This window comes from Pongo abelii, chromosome 5 (genome assembly GCF_028885655.2).
Source record: "Pongo abelii isolate AG06213 chromosome 5, NHGRI_mPonAbe1-v2.0_pri, whole genome shotgun sequence".
NCBI classification, from domain to species: domain Eukaryota; kingdom Metazoa; phylum Chordata; class Mammalia; order Primates; family Hominidae; genus Pongo; species Pongo abelii.
In genome coordinates this window covers 140804454-140823326 of record NC_071990.2, presented here as the reverse complement: position 1 = coordinate 140823326, position 18873 = coordinate 140804454, and the positions used below count along the sequence as shown (strand labels likewise).

Here is an 18873-nt window from a genome sequence, read left to right as displayed (position 1 = left end):
GAATCCACCAAAAAATGTTACTCATCTCGTTGATGTGATTGCGAGATTAGTCATAAAGCAAGGGATGGACCTTGTGTCACTGACATCACAGGACCAAAGTGGTACAGAAGCAAGCATCATATTGGTTAAGGAGCATTTATTACAGCTCAGTTAATGAATTTTGTCTTTCTAGTTACAAGTGAGCTTCAGTGGTAGCTTCTGAGAGGCTCCTGACGAGGACATCAGTATTCTGAAATGTCTTCAGACATCCATTTACATAGTCTTCCTTTATTTTTTGAGACGAAGTCTTACTCCGTCGCCCAGGCTGGAGTACAGTGGTGCGATCTCAGCTCACTGCAACCTCCACCTCCCAGGCTCAAGCGATTCTCCTGCCTCAGTCTCCCATGTAGCTAGGATTACAGCCACGTGCCACCATGCATGACTAATTTTTATATTTTTAGTAGAGACGGGGTTTCACTATGTTGGCCAGACTGGTCTCGACCAAAGTGATCTTCCCACCTCACCCTCCCAAAGTGCTGGGATTACAGACGTGAGCCACCGCGCCCGGCTCACCCTCAAGTCCTGACCTCAAGTGATCTGCCCACCTCACCCTTCCAAAGTGCTGGGATTACAGACGTAAGCCATCACGCCTGGCCCCTAGTCTTCCTTTGAACGGTCCGGTCACTCTCCCAGATAGTCTGTTTCATCTGTTTTAGCTTGATTTCTAGTTTCTCTGAGAGAGTAATAACCTGCTGCTTTGATATTTTCTGAAGGAGGTGGTATTTTTTGAAGGAGACTAAATTTTCTGAAGGAGATGGTAAGAAGACCAGAGAAATTCAAGGGAAAGAGGAATAAGCAGAGACAAAACTTGACAAGTAGATTCATAGAGAAGCTAGAACCTAGACCAGACATTGACAGGGAGGAGAGTTTACAGAAGCAGACGGAAGGGGAGAGAAAAGCCTTAAGGAAAATTATTAGTACTCTCTTCTGACCAAGGTAGGGAGTGGATGGATGAATATTTTACTGTTTTTTCTAATATTTTTATTTTTATTATTGGTAATAGTGTATGCACATCATCACTGTTGACCTAATAAGAACTCCAGATCCACTCTCCTACTGAGTGAGAGGCCAAAGTTCCCCTACAAATATGACAAGGCCACTGAAAGATAAGAGAGAGAAAATGTCAGCCAAAGGGAACAAAATCTGACAAGAAAACACAGGCTAGGTGGTATTTTCGAAACTGATAGAGGCCTTAAAACCAAACGAAACAAGCAAACGAAAACCCTGACAATGAGTGGTGACAGTGAGGAGTAAGAGAACCTTTGTAAATTTAGAAAGTGGACCGTAATAGTCTAAGATAACAAATATGCCATCCAAACAATGTTGCTTTTGTTTTCATTGTTATCTGAATCAAGCTAAAAATGGTGAAAGCTATTTTAGTTGTGAAATGACCAAATCTTAAAGGTTGAACTCAGAATCCATTTAGTCAACCCACTAATTTCATAGATAGGGAAATCAAAGCCAGAGAGTTTGAGAGTCCACAAAAAAACCAAACAAACAAAAAAAATCACTCAACTAGTTGATGGCAGAGTCGGTTCTGGAACCCAGGTCTCCTATCCTTAGTCCAGTGTGAATTTAATAATACTTTCCTTCCTATCCCCTGCATACATGAATTTTACTTCCCTTAAAAGATATCTATAGATGCTCAGGAATTATTTATCTCATGCTTATTTTTAGAAATCATATCATATTAGAAGAAAAACAAAACTAACAGTGAAATATGAATCTAGGTCTAACATTTGAAAGACGGACATTCACAGTCTTTTCTGGCTTTAAGTTTCTGCCACAATTCATGGAAATCAGGAAGGTGGTTAGAGAGGTACACAAGTACATATTCATAATCAAATTTAACCCCAAAGTTCTAAAAAAAAAAAAATTTTGGAAGAGAAAAGGCATACTTTTGTTTTTGAGAGATGGAGTCTCGCTCTGTCCCCCAGGCTGGAGTGGAGTAGCCAATCTCAGCTCACTGCAACCTCTGCCTCTCAGGTTCAAGCGAGTCTCGTGCCTCAGTTTCCCAAGTAGCTGGGACTACAGGCGTGCGCCACCACCCCCAGCTAATTTTTGTATTTTTTAGTAGAGACGGGGTTTTACTATATATTGGCCAGGCTGGTTCTCCTGACCTCTGGTGATCTGCCCGCCTTGACCTCCCAAAGTGCTGGGATTACAGGTGTGAGCCACTGCACCCAAAAAGGCATAGTTCTGAACACATTCAATCTGCATAAGTTGTCACCAAACTTAGTATAAACAATCATTACTATGCTAAAAGTTTCAGAAAAATCCTGGTCCACACTTCTGCAGCTGGCCTAGTTGCCTTTAATTTCAGGTTTTTTGTTTCTTTCTTTTTTTTCTTTTTTCTTTCTTTTTTTTTTTTAGAGAGAGTCTTGCTCTGTTGCCAGGCTGGAGTGCAGTGGCACAGTCTCGGCTCACTGCAACTTCTGCCTCCCTGGTTCAAGTGATTCTCCTGCCTCAGCCTCCAGAGTAGCTGGGATTACAGGCATGTGCCACGACACCAGCTAATTTTTGTATTTTTAGTAGAGGCGGGGTTTCACCATGTTGGCCAGGATGGTCTCGATCTCCTGACCTCGTGATCTGCCCGCCTCGGCCTCCCAAAGTGCTGGAATTACAAGCATGAGCCACCGCGCCCGGCCAATTTTTTTGTTTCTTTGATATAAAAATAATTCCTCCATCTTCCAATAAAACTGTGCCAGTGACCACAGCCTTATGCGACATCGCTGTGTCTGCTGCACAGGTGGTTCCACTTTCATGTAGACTTCCTCCACGCTGAGCATTTCGCAGTGTGGTGGCTACATGCCCACATGCCTTCCTAGCTTTCATGAGGAAGAAATGAAGCTTGCTTTGGAAGGACACATTAGGGAGACGGCAGGTGATTCCTTCCTGATAAAGCGTCCCTGAATAAAGTCAGTTTTTCCTCTTGTGTTTGACACTGTCGCCAAATGACCCTATTTCCATGGAGATGTAATGATAGCCTTTTGTAGATGATGAGCAAGTCTCTTTCTACTCCCCTCCTCCATGATTACTTCACATAGCAACCTAGTCCAACAACACCAATGGAAGTTTAAAAACTGAGGTCAGTGATGTTGTAAATTTATTAATTCTGCACATGCCCATCTCCAGTTTCCTGGATTTTTTTTTTAAATTAATCTCCAGTTTTAGTGCTTTTCCTGTGAGACTTACAAATAGAAATTCTGTTTCCTGGATTTTTTGTTGAAGGGAGGAATAATTTTTGAAGGCATGTTGATGCACCTGGATGTTAACCTTCTATACAAAATAACAGACTAGAGCAGAAAGAGACCTCAGTGAGTGTGAAGAGTAAAAAACAAAACAAACAAAACCAAAAAGAAACCTCACAGTTGCAGAAAATAAAACCAAACAGGAGAAGATACTTAATGTGGGAAGAAAGCAAGAACCTTTGGACTCACTCATTTCTATCTCTCTCAAACAAGACATGTAATGGTTTTACATGTCGGTACACACACTGAGAGGTATCCCAGGATACATAAAACATCACAGGTGAGAGAGTAAGACCTGTTTTTCCTCTAGTTGGTCACAAAAAATTGTTTTCATGACAGTGTTTATTTGATTCACATGATACGAGTTTGAGCTAGTTGGCTTTGATTTTTTTTTTTTTTTTTTTTTTTTTTTTTGCAGTGGAGTGCAGTGGTGCAATCTCAGCTCACTGCAATCTCTGCCTCCTGGGTTCAAGCGATTCCCCTGCCTCAGCCTCCCGAGTAGCTGGGACTACAGGCGCGTACCACCACGCCTAGCTAAGTTTTTATATTTTAGTAGAGATGGGGTTTCACCATGTTGGCCAGGATGGTCTTGATCTCCTGACCCCGTGGTCCGCCCGCCTCAGCCTCCCAAAGTGTTGGGATTACAGGCGTGAGCCACCGCGCCTGGCCAGCTTTGTTATATTCTATTATTATCATCATTTACTGAGCACTTGCCATGGGCCAAACACTGTGTTGCAAGCTGGGCCAAGAATGATCAAGAGTACAGTCTCTTGACTTTAATAGATGACACTCTAACTTGGGATTGTAGTCTTCACGTGGGCACCTTCCCTGGACTGAAGACAAGGGTGAAGGGATGGCCTGACCAATGCAAATCCATCCCTGTCACTAGAGGGATAACCCAAAGCACATGCCTGGCAAGGGCGAGGCGTCAGTGATTATCAGCTGCAAATGCCACAGGCCATAATTGGAGAGCTGGGAGGGACCCTACTCACACCCACCTTCCCCTGTTTTAGGCTAATCTGAACTGACTCACTAGGCAAAGATAGAAAAAACTAACTGTTGGGAATGAGGTCATTTAAAAAAAAAAAATTCCTTCTATTTCTCTAGGTTTCTCTAGCATCAGAATTCCACATGAGAGTGGAGTGACTTAGAACAAGTAGGCTAGCCTTGGATTCAAGCCTTCGCTCTGCCAGCACTAATCATGTAACTTTGGACTTTTCTGGGCCTTAAATACTAAAATGCATAAAATTAACCAGTTAGTCTGGATGCTCTTTGAAATTCCTTCTAGACCTAAAATTCCTTGATTCCATGTAAAGTTGCCAGATTTAGCAAAGGAAAATATAGGATGTCCAGAAAAATTAGAATTTCAGGTAAACAGTGAATCATTTTTTAGTACAAATATGCCCCATGTCCTATATTTCATCTGGCAATCCTAATTTCATGACATATATGCCTCTCCAAGATGAAAGCAAGTACTGTAGCCAAGGGGAAATGTCTGTTCTTGGGGGAAAGGTTGTCAAAGTTGTTAATTTTCTTAAGCAGATTTATATCAGGAAGTGTGGGCCTTGTTGTGTGGCTTGACCACCCTATTCTGATTAAACAGAGTGGTTTTCATAGATAGGTAGGGATGGGAAAAATGCCCCACCTCTTCATGATTATTTAACAGGGTTAATTTTTTTTTTAGTGTAGCATAAACTCCAACTGGAAACAAAATGAAACTGCCAACGGATATTAAGGCCTAGGTGGGGGAAAGGAAGGCCAGAGAAGGCTGCATCCATTATCACAGAGACACAAAAAGGCTTGTGGAAAGGATCTCCATGTCTTCGCTTGGTTTTCCTTCTATAATGATTTTTTTCTATTTGGTAGGAAATAGGATCAGAGTTATTCCCACTCCAACGCCACGGAGTGGGTTTATGTACAAAAAAGAGAAACTTGGTTCCCCCTAAAAGAGGGAAAGAAGTACCAAAAGAACAAAAAACACAGGGGAAAAAATGGGCAGGCTACTTCATCAAGCTTCTCTGCTTTTGGCTGGAATCCTAGCAACTCCGTGTTGCTGTTTCATACTAGTCGGAAATTTTGTTTGGCTCTTTTGCTTCCTTTTTGTTAATTCAAGTGGGAAAATGGGTGACGTATTCTTTCAGAAAGTCAGTATTTTTGATGTATAAAATCTTTTGATTCTGAAGAATACAGGGAGGAGAAATAAGAATGGATTCTTGTGATGAAAACTGGGAGATTTCTGTTACAGCAAACATTTGAGAGTCTGCCATGAACCTCACACCGTACCACACATTCACAAACTTCTCAACTAACATTCACTCTGTAAGGTAGGTGTCATCATTTCTATAGGAAAGAAAATTACATCTGATAAGATGAACGGCTTAGCCAAGGTTGGGAATAATTGCAAGTAGTCAATCTGAGACTCCAGCCCTTATCACCTGACTGTAAATTCAACACTTATTTTTTTCATGTCTTTTTTTTTTAAGGCAAAGAAGCCAACCTGCTAATGCAAAATCTGAACAAGTTGCAAACACCTGAAGAAAAGTTTGATTTTTTATTCAAGAAGTATGCTGAATTGGTAAGATCTTGGATTAGCTTCTTTTCTCAGAACGATTAGTGAGCCCAGTGCCTCTAGCTTCAAGGAACAACAAACACCTGCCAATCCGAGAATGAATTGTAAACAGCAACATCTGAGGTCTGTGCGCTAACCCTGCAGATTATGAAACCCACAGCTAAGATGTGGCATTCTCTCTAGTAAAGCTAGGCAGTGGCCTTCTCCTTTATTTCTGCTTCTTAAAAAATTCTTTTGAAGGAATGCCCATCAGAATCTCTATCTGTTCCATTTGGTTATCTAAATCAGGGAACGAAAATAAACCATATCACCCAATCCCAGTGACATAGGTACCTCTCCCTGAAATGCACTGTGACCAGAATCACTGGGTTAATTCTCACATGTTAGCACCTCACTAGCTCCTTTTGATTGTGTTGGTGTCATTTTGAGAAAAAGGTAAAATAAATCTTACCATACATTAAAAGTTCATACTAATAGTAGTGAAGTTAGATGGAGCAAACAATTGAACTTATTTTTATAGAAGTTATTGAGAATAATCTTTCTTTTGTACATATACGCATTTTTAGGTATATTGACATAGTTTGGGAAACTTTATTAAAGTTAGTCAGTTGCCTGAGTTTTTAATATTGGACTTGGCATTTATATATGTGCATCAACTCTGTTGGATACCGGAATACTGTAGGAGTGGATGAGCTGTTCTAGCAACTTTCAGCATGTACTATATGGGGCATATTTAAGTTATTTATAAACAAGGAAGTCTATTTTATATCATTGTTGTTTAGAAGAATTTCATGAAATCATGTAGTTGCAAATAAAAAGTAGTTTGAGGCAAAACAAAAATTCTTTCACTTACTTCTTTTGGAGAAACAGTGACAGGAGAATGCAACTTAAGAGACTACATATAGCAAAAAATCCCTCCAGGCAGTAAGTTGAACTGCCCCCAACAGTAGATTTACCACTGCAGCTAAGGAAGCTTAAACCTCAGGACATCTCACTTGCATGGGCCCCTTTGAGGCCCGGGGCCTAATTCTCTTTAATTTTTTATTTTGAAGAGGGCCTCCAAAACTGAATAAGCTTCAGGCCCACAAACTCTTCATCCCTGTTGATGGAGTACACTTTAGTAAGTGACTTGTTTTCTTTGTTTTTCACTCTGAATCTAGTCCTGTAATCTTTCTGTCCTTCTACCTAATGTGTCCTGTTATGCTGAACTATTATGCAGTAGATACAGAAAAATTCTGAAACTCTACGTGACTGGCTGTTTGCTTAACCCTGCTAACAGTATTTTTAAATTATTTTTTAGACACACAAACTACATCATGAAGATATATAATGCTGAATACACAAAATAAACAAAAATATCTCTAATCCCTCAAGTAAAATACAAACTTTGTTTTATGCATATTCTTTTCCTGTTCTACTGTGTATGCAGATTTTTATTGTAATTACAGTCATAAGGTACATATAAGTTGATATCTGGTTTTCTTACATGACAGGCATTTTTCCCTATAATATATAGTCTTCACAAATATATTTTGTAAAAGTTGTGTCATATTCCATCAAGTGGCTGTATCTATTGATTCAATAATTTGAATATACTTAAATTCCTCTCACTGTTTTGCTTTACCAAATATTTCTGCATTGAACATCATCACGTATTAGCTTTGTTCTTTTTCCTTCTTTTTTATGATTTTAAGAAAAATTTCCAGAAATAGGATTACTAAATTAAACAAGACGAGTGCTTTCTGGTTTTTAAACTTTATGGCCATATTGCTTTCCAAAAGAGCAGCAGAAACTCACAAAACAAGTATCAGTGTATCAATTTTCTTGCAACTTGTATTGCATTGGCTATTAACAATTTCAATACCATAAAATAAGTTACGTGTCAAAAATAATATTTTCTCCACAAATCTGGCCCCCACTCTCACGTTTCCATGCGATTCTCACCTATCCATCCTTGCTCTTTTTAGTATTTTCCGAGTCATTTTTCCTTTACCCCTTCAATTTACCAACTCATACCAAGGCCATTCATGTTTAGTTTCCAGTACCATGTTCTATACTTGAGGGGACTGGGAAGCATTCTAGACTAATACAGGAAGTGATGTATGGTGTTACATTCCCACGACAGTACACTGGGGAAGCATCACTTTTCCAGACTTACCGATATCTTCTCCATGAGCCAGGGTTGTTCATCCTGGTCTCAGGGAACTCCCTGTACCTACTCATCCTCCTAGCAAAGCAGTCACCCCCAATAAACAAGAGACTGTTTTTCCAGAGACCATGTTCAATTCAAGCCTTACTTGCTATACTTTGGCATTTGTATCATCTCTTGTAATAAACTTTCAAACCTGAGAGATCATCCTAGAAAAAATGAATAGGAGAAAATTAACCCAAAAAACTTATTACATTTCCTTTTCAGAAAAGAAAAATTATGAGGAATTTCAATTTTTTACGTGGAGACTAAAGCCTATTTCCTTGCTCACTGATTTGGATATTAATGTAGAAAATGACTGAAATATAAGTGTTCACATAGAATAAATCATCAAATTCAAAGCTGTGAATCAAACTGCCACTCTAGCTCACTCATCCTTGCAGAGTCTAAATCCTGTAATATTATCTGACATTGTATTCATTAATAAATAAAGATAAGCTCATTAATAAGTAAGGACATTTCATGACTAAATTAGGAAATGGCCTGGCAGAAATATTTTTCGCATTTAATTTCCTCAATTCTTATGTAGTTAAGACAACATCAGTAATAGGATTTTAATTTAGTACTTAGCATTAATTTTACTTTTTAACTTAGTAAAAAAAGAGAAAGAAAACGAGAAATTATAGACAGAAATTCTATATGCCTATTACAATTGTACAGAAGAACTATGCCTAAGTTAAATCACAAAGCCAGCATTTGACTGAAGCTAGGCAGTGAGAACCTAGAGGGCAGGGAATGTGTATTTTTCATTGTCTTCGATGCCAAGAATCACTTGAATATTGGCTGAATTACTTTGTTAATAATTTAAAATTTTTTAAATATAAAGGAAAGTTCTGGAGTATTATCTGGCTTAATATTAGAAACAAAATAGGCCAAGCACAGTGGCCCGTGCCTGTAATCCCAGCACTCTGGGAGGCCAAGGCAGGCAGATTCCTTGAGCTCAGGAGTTCAAGACCAGCCTGGACAATATGGCAAGAACCCATCTCTACAAAAAAATTAGCTGGGCATGGTGGCACACAACTGTTGTCCCAGCTACTCAGGAGGCTGAGGCAGGAGGATGGCTGGAACCAGGCATTTGAGGCTTCAGTGACCTATGAATGATTGTGCCACCGCACTCCAGCCTGGGTGACTGAGCAAGACGCTGTCTCTAAAAAAATTAAAATTAAAAATAAAAATAAAACATTAAATGGATAATGAGCAAGCACAAATTATTTCTCTTTTCAACTTATGAAACACCCGTAGGGTGTCTTCCTCCTGACACTCAGATAAAGCCACACAGTACAGAGTTCCCTAAACAGGGACAGTTTTGTTCACCAGGCGACAATAGGCATGTCTGTCTGGAGATATTTTGGGGTGTCACAATTGGGCAATGCTACTGGCATATAGCAGGTAGGGGCCAGGGGTGGTGTTGAACAACTTACAAGGCTTAGGACAGCCCCAACAACAAAAAATTGTCTGGCCCAATATGTTACTTGTGCTGGGGTTCAGAAGCCCTGACGTATGGTTTAATCTTCAGAAGGTAAAGTCTAAACCAGAATGGCAATAATAATAACAATGTATACATTTCTTTTTTTTTTTTTTTTTTTTTTTTTTGAGATGGAGTCTTGCTCTTGTGGCCCAGGCTGGAGTGCAATGGCGATCTCAACTCGCTGCAACCTCTGCCTCCCAGGCTCAAACGATTCTCCTGTCTCAGCCTCCCAGGTAGCTGGGATTACTGGCACCCGCCCCTAGGCACAGCTAATTTTTGTATTTTTAGTAGAGAGGAGGTTTCACCATGTTGGCCAGGCTGGTCTCCATCTCCTGACTTCAGGTGATCCGCCCACCTCGGCCTCCCAAAGTGCTGGGATTACAGGCATGAGCCACCGAGCCCGGCCTACAATATATAAACTTCAAGAAAGGACAATAGTCATTTAAAATCCAAATATATGTACAAGAAATTTCACGCCTATCTAATAACAATGGTGCAAAATTAAAGGCTCACATCTATACTATGAGCAGCTTAGCATGAGAAATATTTAATAACAGATTATTTATTTTCCAAGGAGGATATCTATTTCAATCAATATTTTTAGTAATATGGGTTTTGTTTTTACAATGCTAATTTCCACTAGTAGCTAGAAATTGCACATAAGTATGAAGATAGAATATCATATATACATATCCTTAGCTTTATCTGGCAAGGGTTTAAAATGCTTATTTTAGGGTGGCAGGAGGGAGAGAGGAAAGAAATAAAATGTGAACTGAAGAAAGTGTGACAGGTGTTCATCTTGCTCAGAAAGAACAACTGCTTTTTATTTATTTTTTTATTTATTATTTTTTGAGACGGAGTCTTGCTCTGTCACCCAGGCTGGAGTGCAGTGGCACAATCTTGACTCACTGCAACCTCCATCTCCCTGGTTCAAGCAATTCTCCTGCCTCAGCCTCCCAAGTAGCTGGGATTACAGGTGCATGCCACCACACCCGGCTAATTTTTGTATTTTTAGTAGAGATGGGGTTTCACCACGTTGGCCAGGATGGTCTTGATCTCCTGACCTCATGATCCGCCTGCCTCAGCATCCCAAAGTGCAGGGATTACAGGCATGAGCCACCACGCCCAGCCCCAATGGCTTTTTTAAAATGGGGAAACTGAGGCACGTGTCAGGGCTCATGTGGCATCTGTATCCATTTGCATTAGGCTCTGTGAGGCACCAGAACACCTGAGGTCCAGAAGAACCAGGGCTTTTCCTTTCTGTTCACCAACAAAGTCGTTATTAGGACTAGTACTTATCTGACTTCAGCACCATCTGGGCCCTACAGGAACTGAGGCCAGTGGAGGAAATGGCTCTGGACAAAGGGCTGCTGCTTGAATGTGGCCCCAGCGATGGTCAGTCTGAGATTGACACTCCTAGAGTCCACCGATCTCTCTCTGGAGGCTTCTGAGGTTGATCCCCATACTCCCCACACCAGGTCTAGAACTCCATAATAATGTTGCCAGATGTAACAAATAAAAATACAAAGTTTATGTTTCAGATAAACAACAAATAACTTTTTGGCAAAAATATGTCTCATGCAATATTTGGAATATATTAATACTTATGCTAAAAATTATTTCTTATTTATTTGAAATTTAAATTTAACTGGGTGTCCTGCATTTTACTGACAACCCTACCCTAGAACTTCAGCATCCAAGATGGAAAGTACAGTGGTAAGTTGGTTTCATGTTCCAAGGCAGTCCTGATAGAGTACTTCAGTTGTGGCTGCTGGAGGAACATGAGAATAGTTCACCTGGGCTCAGCAGAAACCAGCAGAATGATTTATTTGTTATAAGCACAGAGCGGGTGTGGGTGGCGAGCAACAAGGCATGTTACAGGTATTTGCTATTCATGCTGTTGAACCATGCAGTAGCTATTTCTGATGCTTTGGTGAAAACTTGTCAATGCTTAGGTAGTGGAAGGGTACTTTCTCTTCTCCTTTCCCACACATAAACAATCCACACTCAGAGCCCAAAAGTATAAAGAAGAGGACCTCATCTTCTGTTTACCAGGAGGCTGCATTTCTCTTTCCTATTTTTAAAAATAGCGCTAGAAGCTTGTTTCAAGGAAGAATTAGGAAAACTAAATGCAACCCAAGCAGATGGACTGTTGATCATTGCCTCAATGCAAGGCACCGTCATGAACTCTGGCAGTTTACAGATTCTGACACATGCCTTTCTATTTTGTCTGGCTATTCAATATTGGTTAGATAGACTCAGGAAAAATATTTCTAGACCATCCAAAAATAGATCAAAGTAAAAAGAGACTAATAATAATGAAAAACCTATCAATGCTATGCTCTAAAAACTATATACCTTCAAGTACTACAAAGGTGACATTTGTGAATTTCGTTTACTTCCAGAGGAAGAGATAATAGCAAAAAATGTTTCCAAACAACCACAGAGTAATCTTCAGGTTTGCTTTTTTTCTGTCCACTCCAAGGAGATCCCTGCCATTTTCTTTCATGTTTGTATCTCCATGCGTACAGCTGGATGAACATCGTACTGAGCAAAAGAAGTTAAAACTCCTCCAAAAGAAACAGGTACAAATTCAAAAAGAAAAGGACCAGCTACAAGGTGAACACAGCAGAGCTATCCTCGCCCGAAGCAAATTGGAGAGTCTGTGCCGGGAGCTGCAGAGACACAACAAGACTCTGAAGGTATGTCCCCGTGTCTCAGAATGGGGCACAGAGAAAGGCCTCTGCTACTCATGGAAAGAGTGTGAATTTTAGAATCAGAGAGGCTTGGGTTCAAATACTGCCTCTGCCCCTTGCTTGCTTGTAACCTTAAATAATTTTACCTCCTTGAGCTACTTTCTTCATCCATAAAATGGGGATTAGACCAGCTTCACTGTGTGGCTGGGAAAAAATTAGATGAAGTTGAATATGTAAGGTACCCGCACAGTACCTGACACAGTGCAGGCCCTTGATAAAATGCATACCATTCCCCTTACCTTTCTATTATATTGTTTCTAAGGTGGGCCTTAGTTCTTTTTAAAAAATACATTTGTAAAGATTCAGCATTTTTGGTGTTATAATGAATTCTGCATGACATGAGATAAATGGACACACACCAAATTGACACAATGAAGTGAGATTGAGAACCAAAATGTCAATAGTCATCTGAAAAAAAGGAAGCTATTGGAGAAAGCACTAAAGCTCTTCAGGTTTAATTATTCAATCTAAAAATAATAGACTGATCACTTCATTTGGTCTGTACGGGTTTCATTAATTACAGCGTAAGCCCTAGCCGTGTAGTTAATTTGATTACACAGAGACACTAGCTCCATTCAATATAGCAAGATGCAGAGCTCTCCAAGATGATACTGTGTGCATCCCCAATCCCCTTTCCAGCTGAAGATCCTAAAGCTTTTGACAAATAATAATTAATTAGACACCAGTGTTCCTGTGAGGCAGTTATTATAAGCGTTTAAAAGGAGATACTTCAAGAAACAGAGTACATGAAAATCATTGCTGAATTTGTACAACTGAGTTAGGAAGAAAAATAGAAGAGAATCATGGTTCTTCATTTTCCAAATTGTTTTTTGATATCTGGGAAATGGAGAACCAGTGTGATGAAGTCAAAGTCTCAAATGGCAAGTTTTAGGAGATGGGCTACTGGCGTCTTGTCAACAATGGTACTGAAGACAGACACCCAGGCTGAATGGGGGCCTGAGGATGGAAGCATCGTCCTCAACTCAAGGTTTGGATTCAAAGGATGCATAAATCTCTTGTGTGCCTACTTAAATCCACTGTCTCTCAGTAATGTTACACAGTAAGGACATAAAAATTAAATCAGATAGGGTGGAATCATTTATCAACAAAGAGATATAAAGAGTAGAATGATACAGCATGGTCTTCTTGGGTAGTACTGAAAGACAGAATGTTCAGCTGGTCACAGTGGGTCACATCTGTAATCCTAGCACTTTGGAAGGCCAAGGCAGGAGCATCACTTGAGCTTGGGAATTCGAGACCAGCCTGGGCAACATTTATAAGAGCGAGACATTGTCTCTACCAAAAATCAAGAAAATTAGCTGAGTGTGGCACGTTCCTGCAGTGCCAGCTACTTGGGAGGCTGAAGCAGGAGGATCATTTGAGCCCAGAAGTTAGAGCCTGCAGTAAGTTATGATTGCTCCACTACACTCCAACCTGAGTGACAGAGCAAAGTCTCAGAAAAAAAAAAAGAGAGAGAGAGAGAGAGATCTTATTAATACCATCCAACTGGCTAGAGACCCTCCCCCACCAAAAAAACAAAGACAGAATGATCAAGGTAGCAGGAGACTCTGTAAGTGTGCCCATATGCCCTCAGTAATGGCTTATTATGAACAATGATATTAAGTATCATTATTATGCCAGAAGTTATGCTAAGTGCTTTACATACATTATTTCATTTAATCTTCATGATAACCCAGTGAAGGTTAATATCTCCACTTTATTGATGAAGAAACTGACATTCAGCAATCCAAATCAGTTGTCCAAGATCAAGCATATTTTAAATGTCAAAATCAGAATTCGAATTCAAAATATTTTCAAATTTTCTTTCTATTTTTTTCTTTGACCCAGGGATTATTTAGAAGTGTTATTTAATTTTTATAGCCTATCATACATGGTCTGTCTTGATACCATATGTACTTCAAAACAATGTTTTTCAGATGTTGGGTGTAGTGTTCTGTAAGTAACAATTAGCTTTAAATCATTTATATTTTTTTTGAATTTTTTTATCTATCAATTGCTGAGAAATGAGAGTTAAAAATCTCCTCATATAATTGTGGAATTGTCCGCTTATTTTAATTATGTCAATTTCTGCTTTATGTACTTTGAAGCATTAATATTAGGTGTATATACATTTATGATTATTACGTCCTCTTGATGAATTGGTGATTTTACCATTATGAAATGTCCTTTAGTAATCTTTTTTTTTTTTTTTTTTTTTTTTTTTTTTTTTGTGAGACGGAGTCTCGCTCTGTCACCCAGGCTGGAGTGCGGTGGTGCAATCTTGGCTCACTGCAACCTCCGCCTCCCGGATTCAAGCAATTCTCTGCCTTAGCCTCCCGAGTAGCTGGAATTACAGGCACCTGCCACCATGCCTGGCTAATTTTTGTATTTTCAGTAGAGACGGGGTTTCACCATCTTGGCCAGGCTGGCCTTGAACTCCTGACCTTGTGATCCGCCCACCTCAGCCTCCCAAAGTGTTGAGATTACAGGTGTGAGCCACCACGACCAACCAATAATAATCTTTGTCTGGATGTCTACATTATCTGATATCAATTTAGCCACTCTAGTTTTCTTACTCTCATTGTTTGCCTGGTGTATCTCTTTTCATTCATTCACTTTCAGCCTGGGTCTTTATATTTAAAGTGCATCCTTTCAAGATAGCATATAGCTGGATCTTACTTCTTTTCATTCCTACGGTATCTGCCCTTTAATTGCAGTACTAGTCCATTAACATATAATGTACTTATTGATGTGGTTTGATATATGTCTACCATTTTATTATTTGTTTATTATTTGTCACCTCTGCTTTGTTTATCTTGTTCTTTTCCTGCCTTCCTTTGGATTATTTGAATATTTAAAAATTACATTTTATCTCTTGTATTTTTAAATTATAACACTACACGTTATCTTTAGTAGTTGCTCTGTGATTACAATATACATTCTTAATTTTTCATAGTCTTCCTGGAGTTAATGTTGTATTACTTCACTTAACATGTAGAAACACTGCAACTAAGTAGATCAATTTACTCCCTCAGCCTTTAAGCTATCATCATTATGTGTATTATATTTATATACTTTTGTATAGCCGATGAGACATTGTTATAATTTTTACTTTAAACAATAATATGTATTTCTTCTTAAAGGCAAAACTATATCCCTTTTATCTACCCAGATGTTTACCATTCCTGATACTTCTTATTCATTCTGTAGCTTCACATTTCTGTCTGATGTCATTTCCCTCAGCCTGAAGTACTTCTTTTAGTATTTCTTATAGTACAAATCTGCTGGTAATCAATTCTCTTAGTTGTCTTTTATCTTTAAAACATCTTTATTATTTTTTTAAATTGAAGGCTAAATTCATTGGATATAGAATCCTGCATTGAGAGAACCTATTTGTGGGTTTTTTTTTCCTTTTAGCCTTAAATAAATGTGCCACTATACTGGCTTTTAAAATTTCTCATGAAAATCAACAATCATTTGAATTATTGTTCCCCCATATGTGATATGTCTTTTTTCTCTGCCCTTTTCAAGGTCTTTGTATTGATCTTTGGTTTTCAGAACTTTTACTGCTTTATGGCCAGGAGCGGTTTTTTTCATATGTACCCTACTTGGTATTTGCTAAGCTTTTTTGTACCTGTAATTATATGTCTTTTACCAAATTTGAATTTTTTTCAGCCATTATTTCTTCAAATAGTTTTTCTTCTCCACTTTCTCTCCATCTTCTTTCCTTCTAAGATTTTAACTCTATGTGTGTTAGACCTTTTGATATTGTCCCACAGGTCTTCGAGTCAGTCTTCACATTCTTCACCAATACTTTTTCTCTTTTATTTTTAGATTATTTTATTTTGATTGGTCTATCTTCACATTCAGTGATTCTTTTCTCTCTCATTTTCATTCTGCTCTAAATCCATCCAGTGATGTTTACGTTTCAGATTTTGCAATTTTTAATTTCAGAATTTCCATTTGGTTCTTTTTTTGTACGTAATCTCTCACCTGAGATTTTCTACCTTCTCATTCATTGAGATAATATTTTCCTTTACATCATTGACCACAGTTATAATACCTGTTTTAAAATACTTGTCTGCTAATTCCACATTTGCAGCATTGTAGAACAGGCCTCCTCTAATTGTCTTTTCTTTTGAGAATAGGCCGCATTTTCTTGGTTCTTCATATGTCAAGCCATTGTCTATTGGATCCTGGATGTTGTGACTATTATGTTGTGGAGAATCTGGATTCTACTATATGCTGAATACTTTTTTTTTTTAAGGAGACAATTAATTTGGTTAGATTCAAACCATAAACTTTGTCTCTCGAGCAGCAGCTGAAATCTCAGTTAAGTTCTTTTTTACTTAGCTAGACTGCTTTGCACATGTGTGGCTCAAGGCCAATCAGATTTGTGTAAAGTTTATTCACAGGATCTGGGCTCTATTTCTCTGACTCTCTCTTTTTTTGGGTGATCTTCCCCTCATTGTTGAGGGACTATAGTTGTCCAGAACTCTGTATTCTTATTCTTCCAATATGAAAGATGGTATGTTTTATATGAGAATTTTGCCCACCTCATACTCCTGCCAACTGCAGACTTCCCTCAAGCTAAAAGCTATAAAAAATAGGAAACTCATGTACAAGTGCCAACTTCCCTCTAGAGTCTGTCTGATTTTGTTTACTCTCTAGTGTCATCGTTGTTTCTTGCATTTCATCCAGAGTTTATAGTTGTTATTTGCAAAAGGGTCAACTTGATATGAGCTTCCTTGGTCATACTAGTGAAACAGCTTAAGTGTACCTAAATCTAAAATCCATGTGCTGGGAGCTTGGGAAGATATAGAAAGACAATGTATAACTAGGTATTTCCACCATCACAAATTTTAGCTTTTACTTTTCTTTATCAAAACCGCTTCTTTAATGAGTCAAACACACACACACACACACACACACACACACACACACAGAACCTCACAATTTAGGATAACTTAAGAAAGGATTGATGAAAGTCTGAGACATGGGTTTGTTTCAACAAAATGATACATATATTCGAAGTGATAAATCTGAGCCTCAAACTATGCTGAAAAAGAACTGCCTAGTAAGAGAGGGGTAAGTGTTTCAGGGAGCATGATTCTCCTAAAGAAATGAGAAGCATTTGTTATCAGAATATCACAGAATTTTAATATGGAAAGGACTGTAGGAATGATCTAGTCCAAGCTACTCATATGTCTGCACATAAATTAATAATTCATTAATTCATTAAATAAACATTTACTGAATACCTATGGATTATGTGCCAGGCACAGCACCAGTTGTAAGATGCACAATGATGCTTGCCAAGGTTTTTTTGTTATCTCAGACTTCATCCCTCAATTTTATTGACATTATTTTGACTTTGAATCATGTATTTGATAAAGAAAAGATAATTTTATCTCAGACACTGTCCAAATGATTGAAAATCCTTTAACAGTGGACTCAAATTTTAAGATTTTGCTAGATTTCTTTTGGTCTCATTGAAAAACAATATAGGCCAGGCGCAGTGGCTCGACCCCCGTAATCCCAGCACTTTGGGAGGCCAAGGTGGGCAGATCATCTGAGGTCGGGAGTTTGAGACCAGCCTCGCCAATGGTGAAACCCCATCTCTACTAAAAATAAAAAAATCAGCTGGGCTTGGTTATGCGTACCTGTAATCCCAGCTACTCAGGGGGCTGAGGCAGGAGAATCACTTGAACTCGGGTGGTGGAGGTTGCAGTGAGCCGAGATCACGCCACTGCACTCCAGCCTGGGCGACAGAGTGAGACTTCATCTCAAAACAAAACAAAACAAAACAAACAACAACAACAACAACAAAAAAAAATATATATATATATGCAAGACTACATCTTTTGGGCCGGGACTGGGGGTTATGATTGTTTGTTTGACATTTATTTAGTGCCATCCTAACATCTGTACCTTCTTTCTATACCCAGTTCCCAATTAAAAAAAAAAAAACCTCAGACTTGCATGGGGTGGTTCATTTATTCATTCATGGAATATTTATAAATACAAATGGTATTCAAATCATGGTTTGTAGTTTTGATTCCAAACTTGCTGACTTCTAAGCTAATCAGGACCAGTGAGGAAACAATCATAATCACACATATATTTAGTTGCTCCTAACTGGTAACCATAATTATTTTTAGCGAAACACGTGTAGTAAGTGTTAGTATACAAAGTTCAGGGAAATAACATCTCGGATAGTTTATTTCTTCAGTTTAGGAAGTATAGATATCTTCAATACCCCTGAGAAGTTGTTGCTTAATAAAGGTTTAGAACATAAATAAATTATGATTCTGACATCAGGAGTCACATTAGAGTTAGGAAATGTGTTGTTATTGTAGAGGAAAGAAGAAACCTAATGATAAAATATTTTCAGAGCATATATTTTCAGCATCAGTTTTTATTTGGATCACATTATTCTGTTATGATAAAGGTCTGTACAATTACTTCTGTTAAAAATTATTATTTCTTTAAAAAAAAATCCTGTTACATAATTTGAACTTGGTAGGCAATCAAATTCAGTATAATTTTACTTGCCAACAACGAAGCAAGCTTTCATATTA

General features: G+C 38.5%; 1 protein-coding gene across 1 annotated transcript in view; it reads left to right on the top strand.

Annotated features, from left to right (window-relative positions):
* Positions 1–18873, top strand: part of TXLNB (taxilin beta) — a 52813-nt gene that overhangs the window by 9214 nt on the left and 24726 nt on the right. Inside the window, exons 3-4 of the mRNA XM_009242305.4 lie at positions 5774–5865; positions 12068–12238. Coding sequence (XP_009240580.3) covers positions 5774–5865; positions 12068–12238 — 263 coding nt within the window. The remainder of the gene's footprint in view (positions 1–5773; positions 5866–12067; positions 12239–18873) is intronic.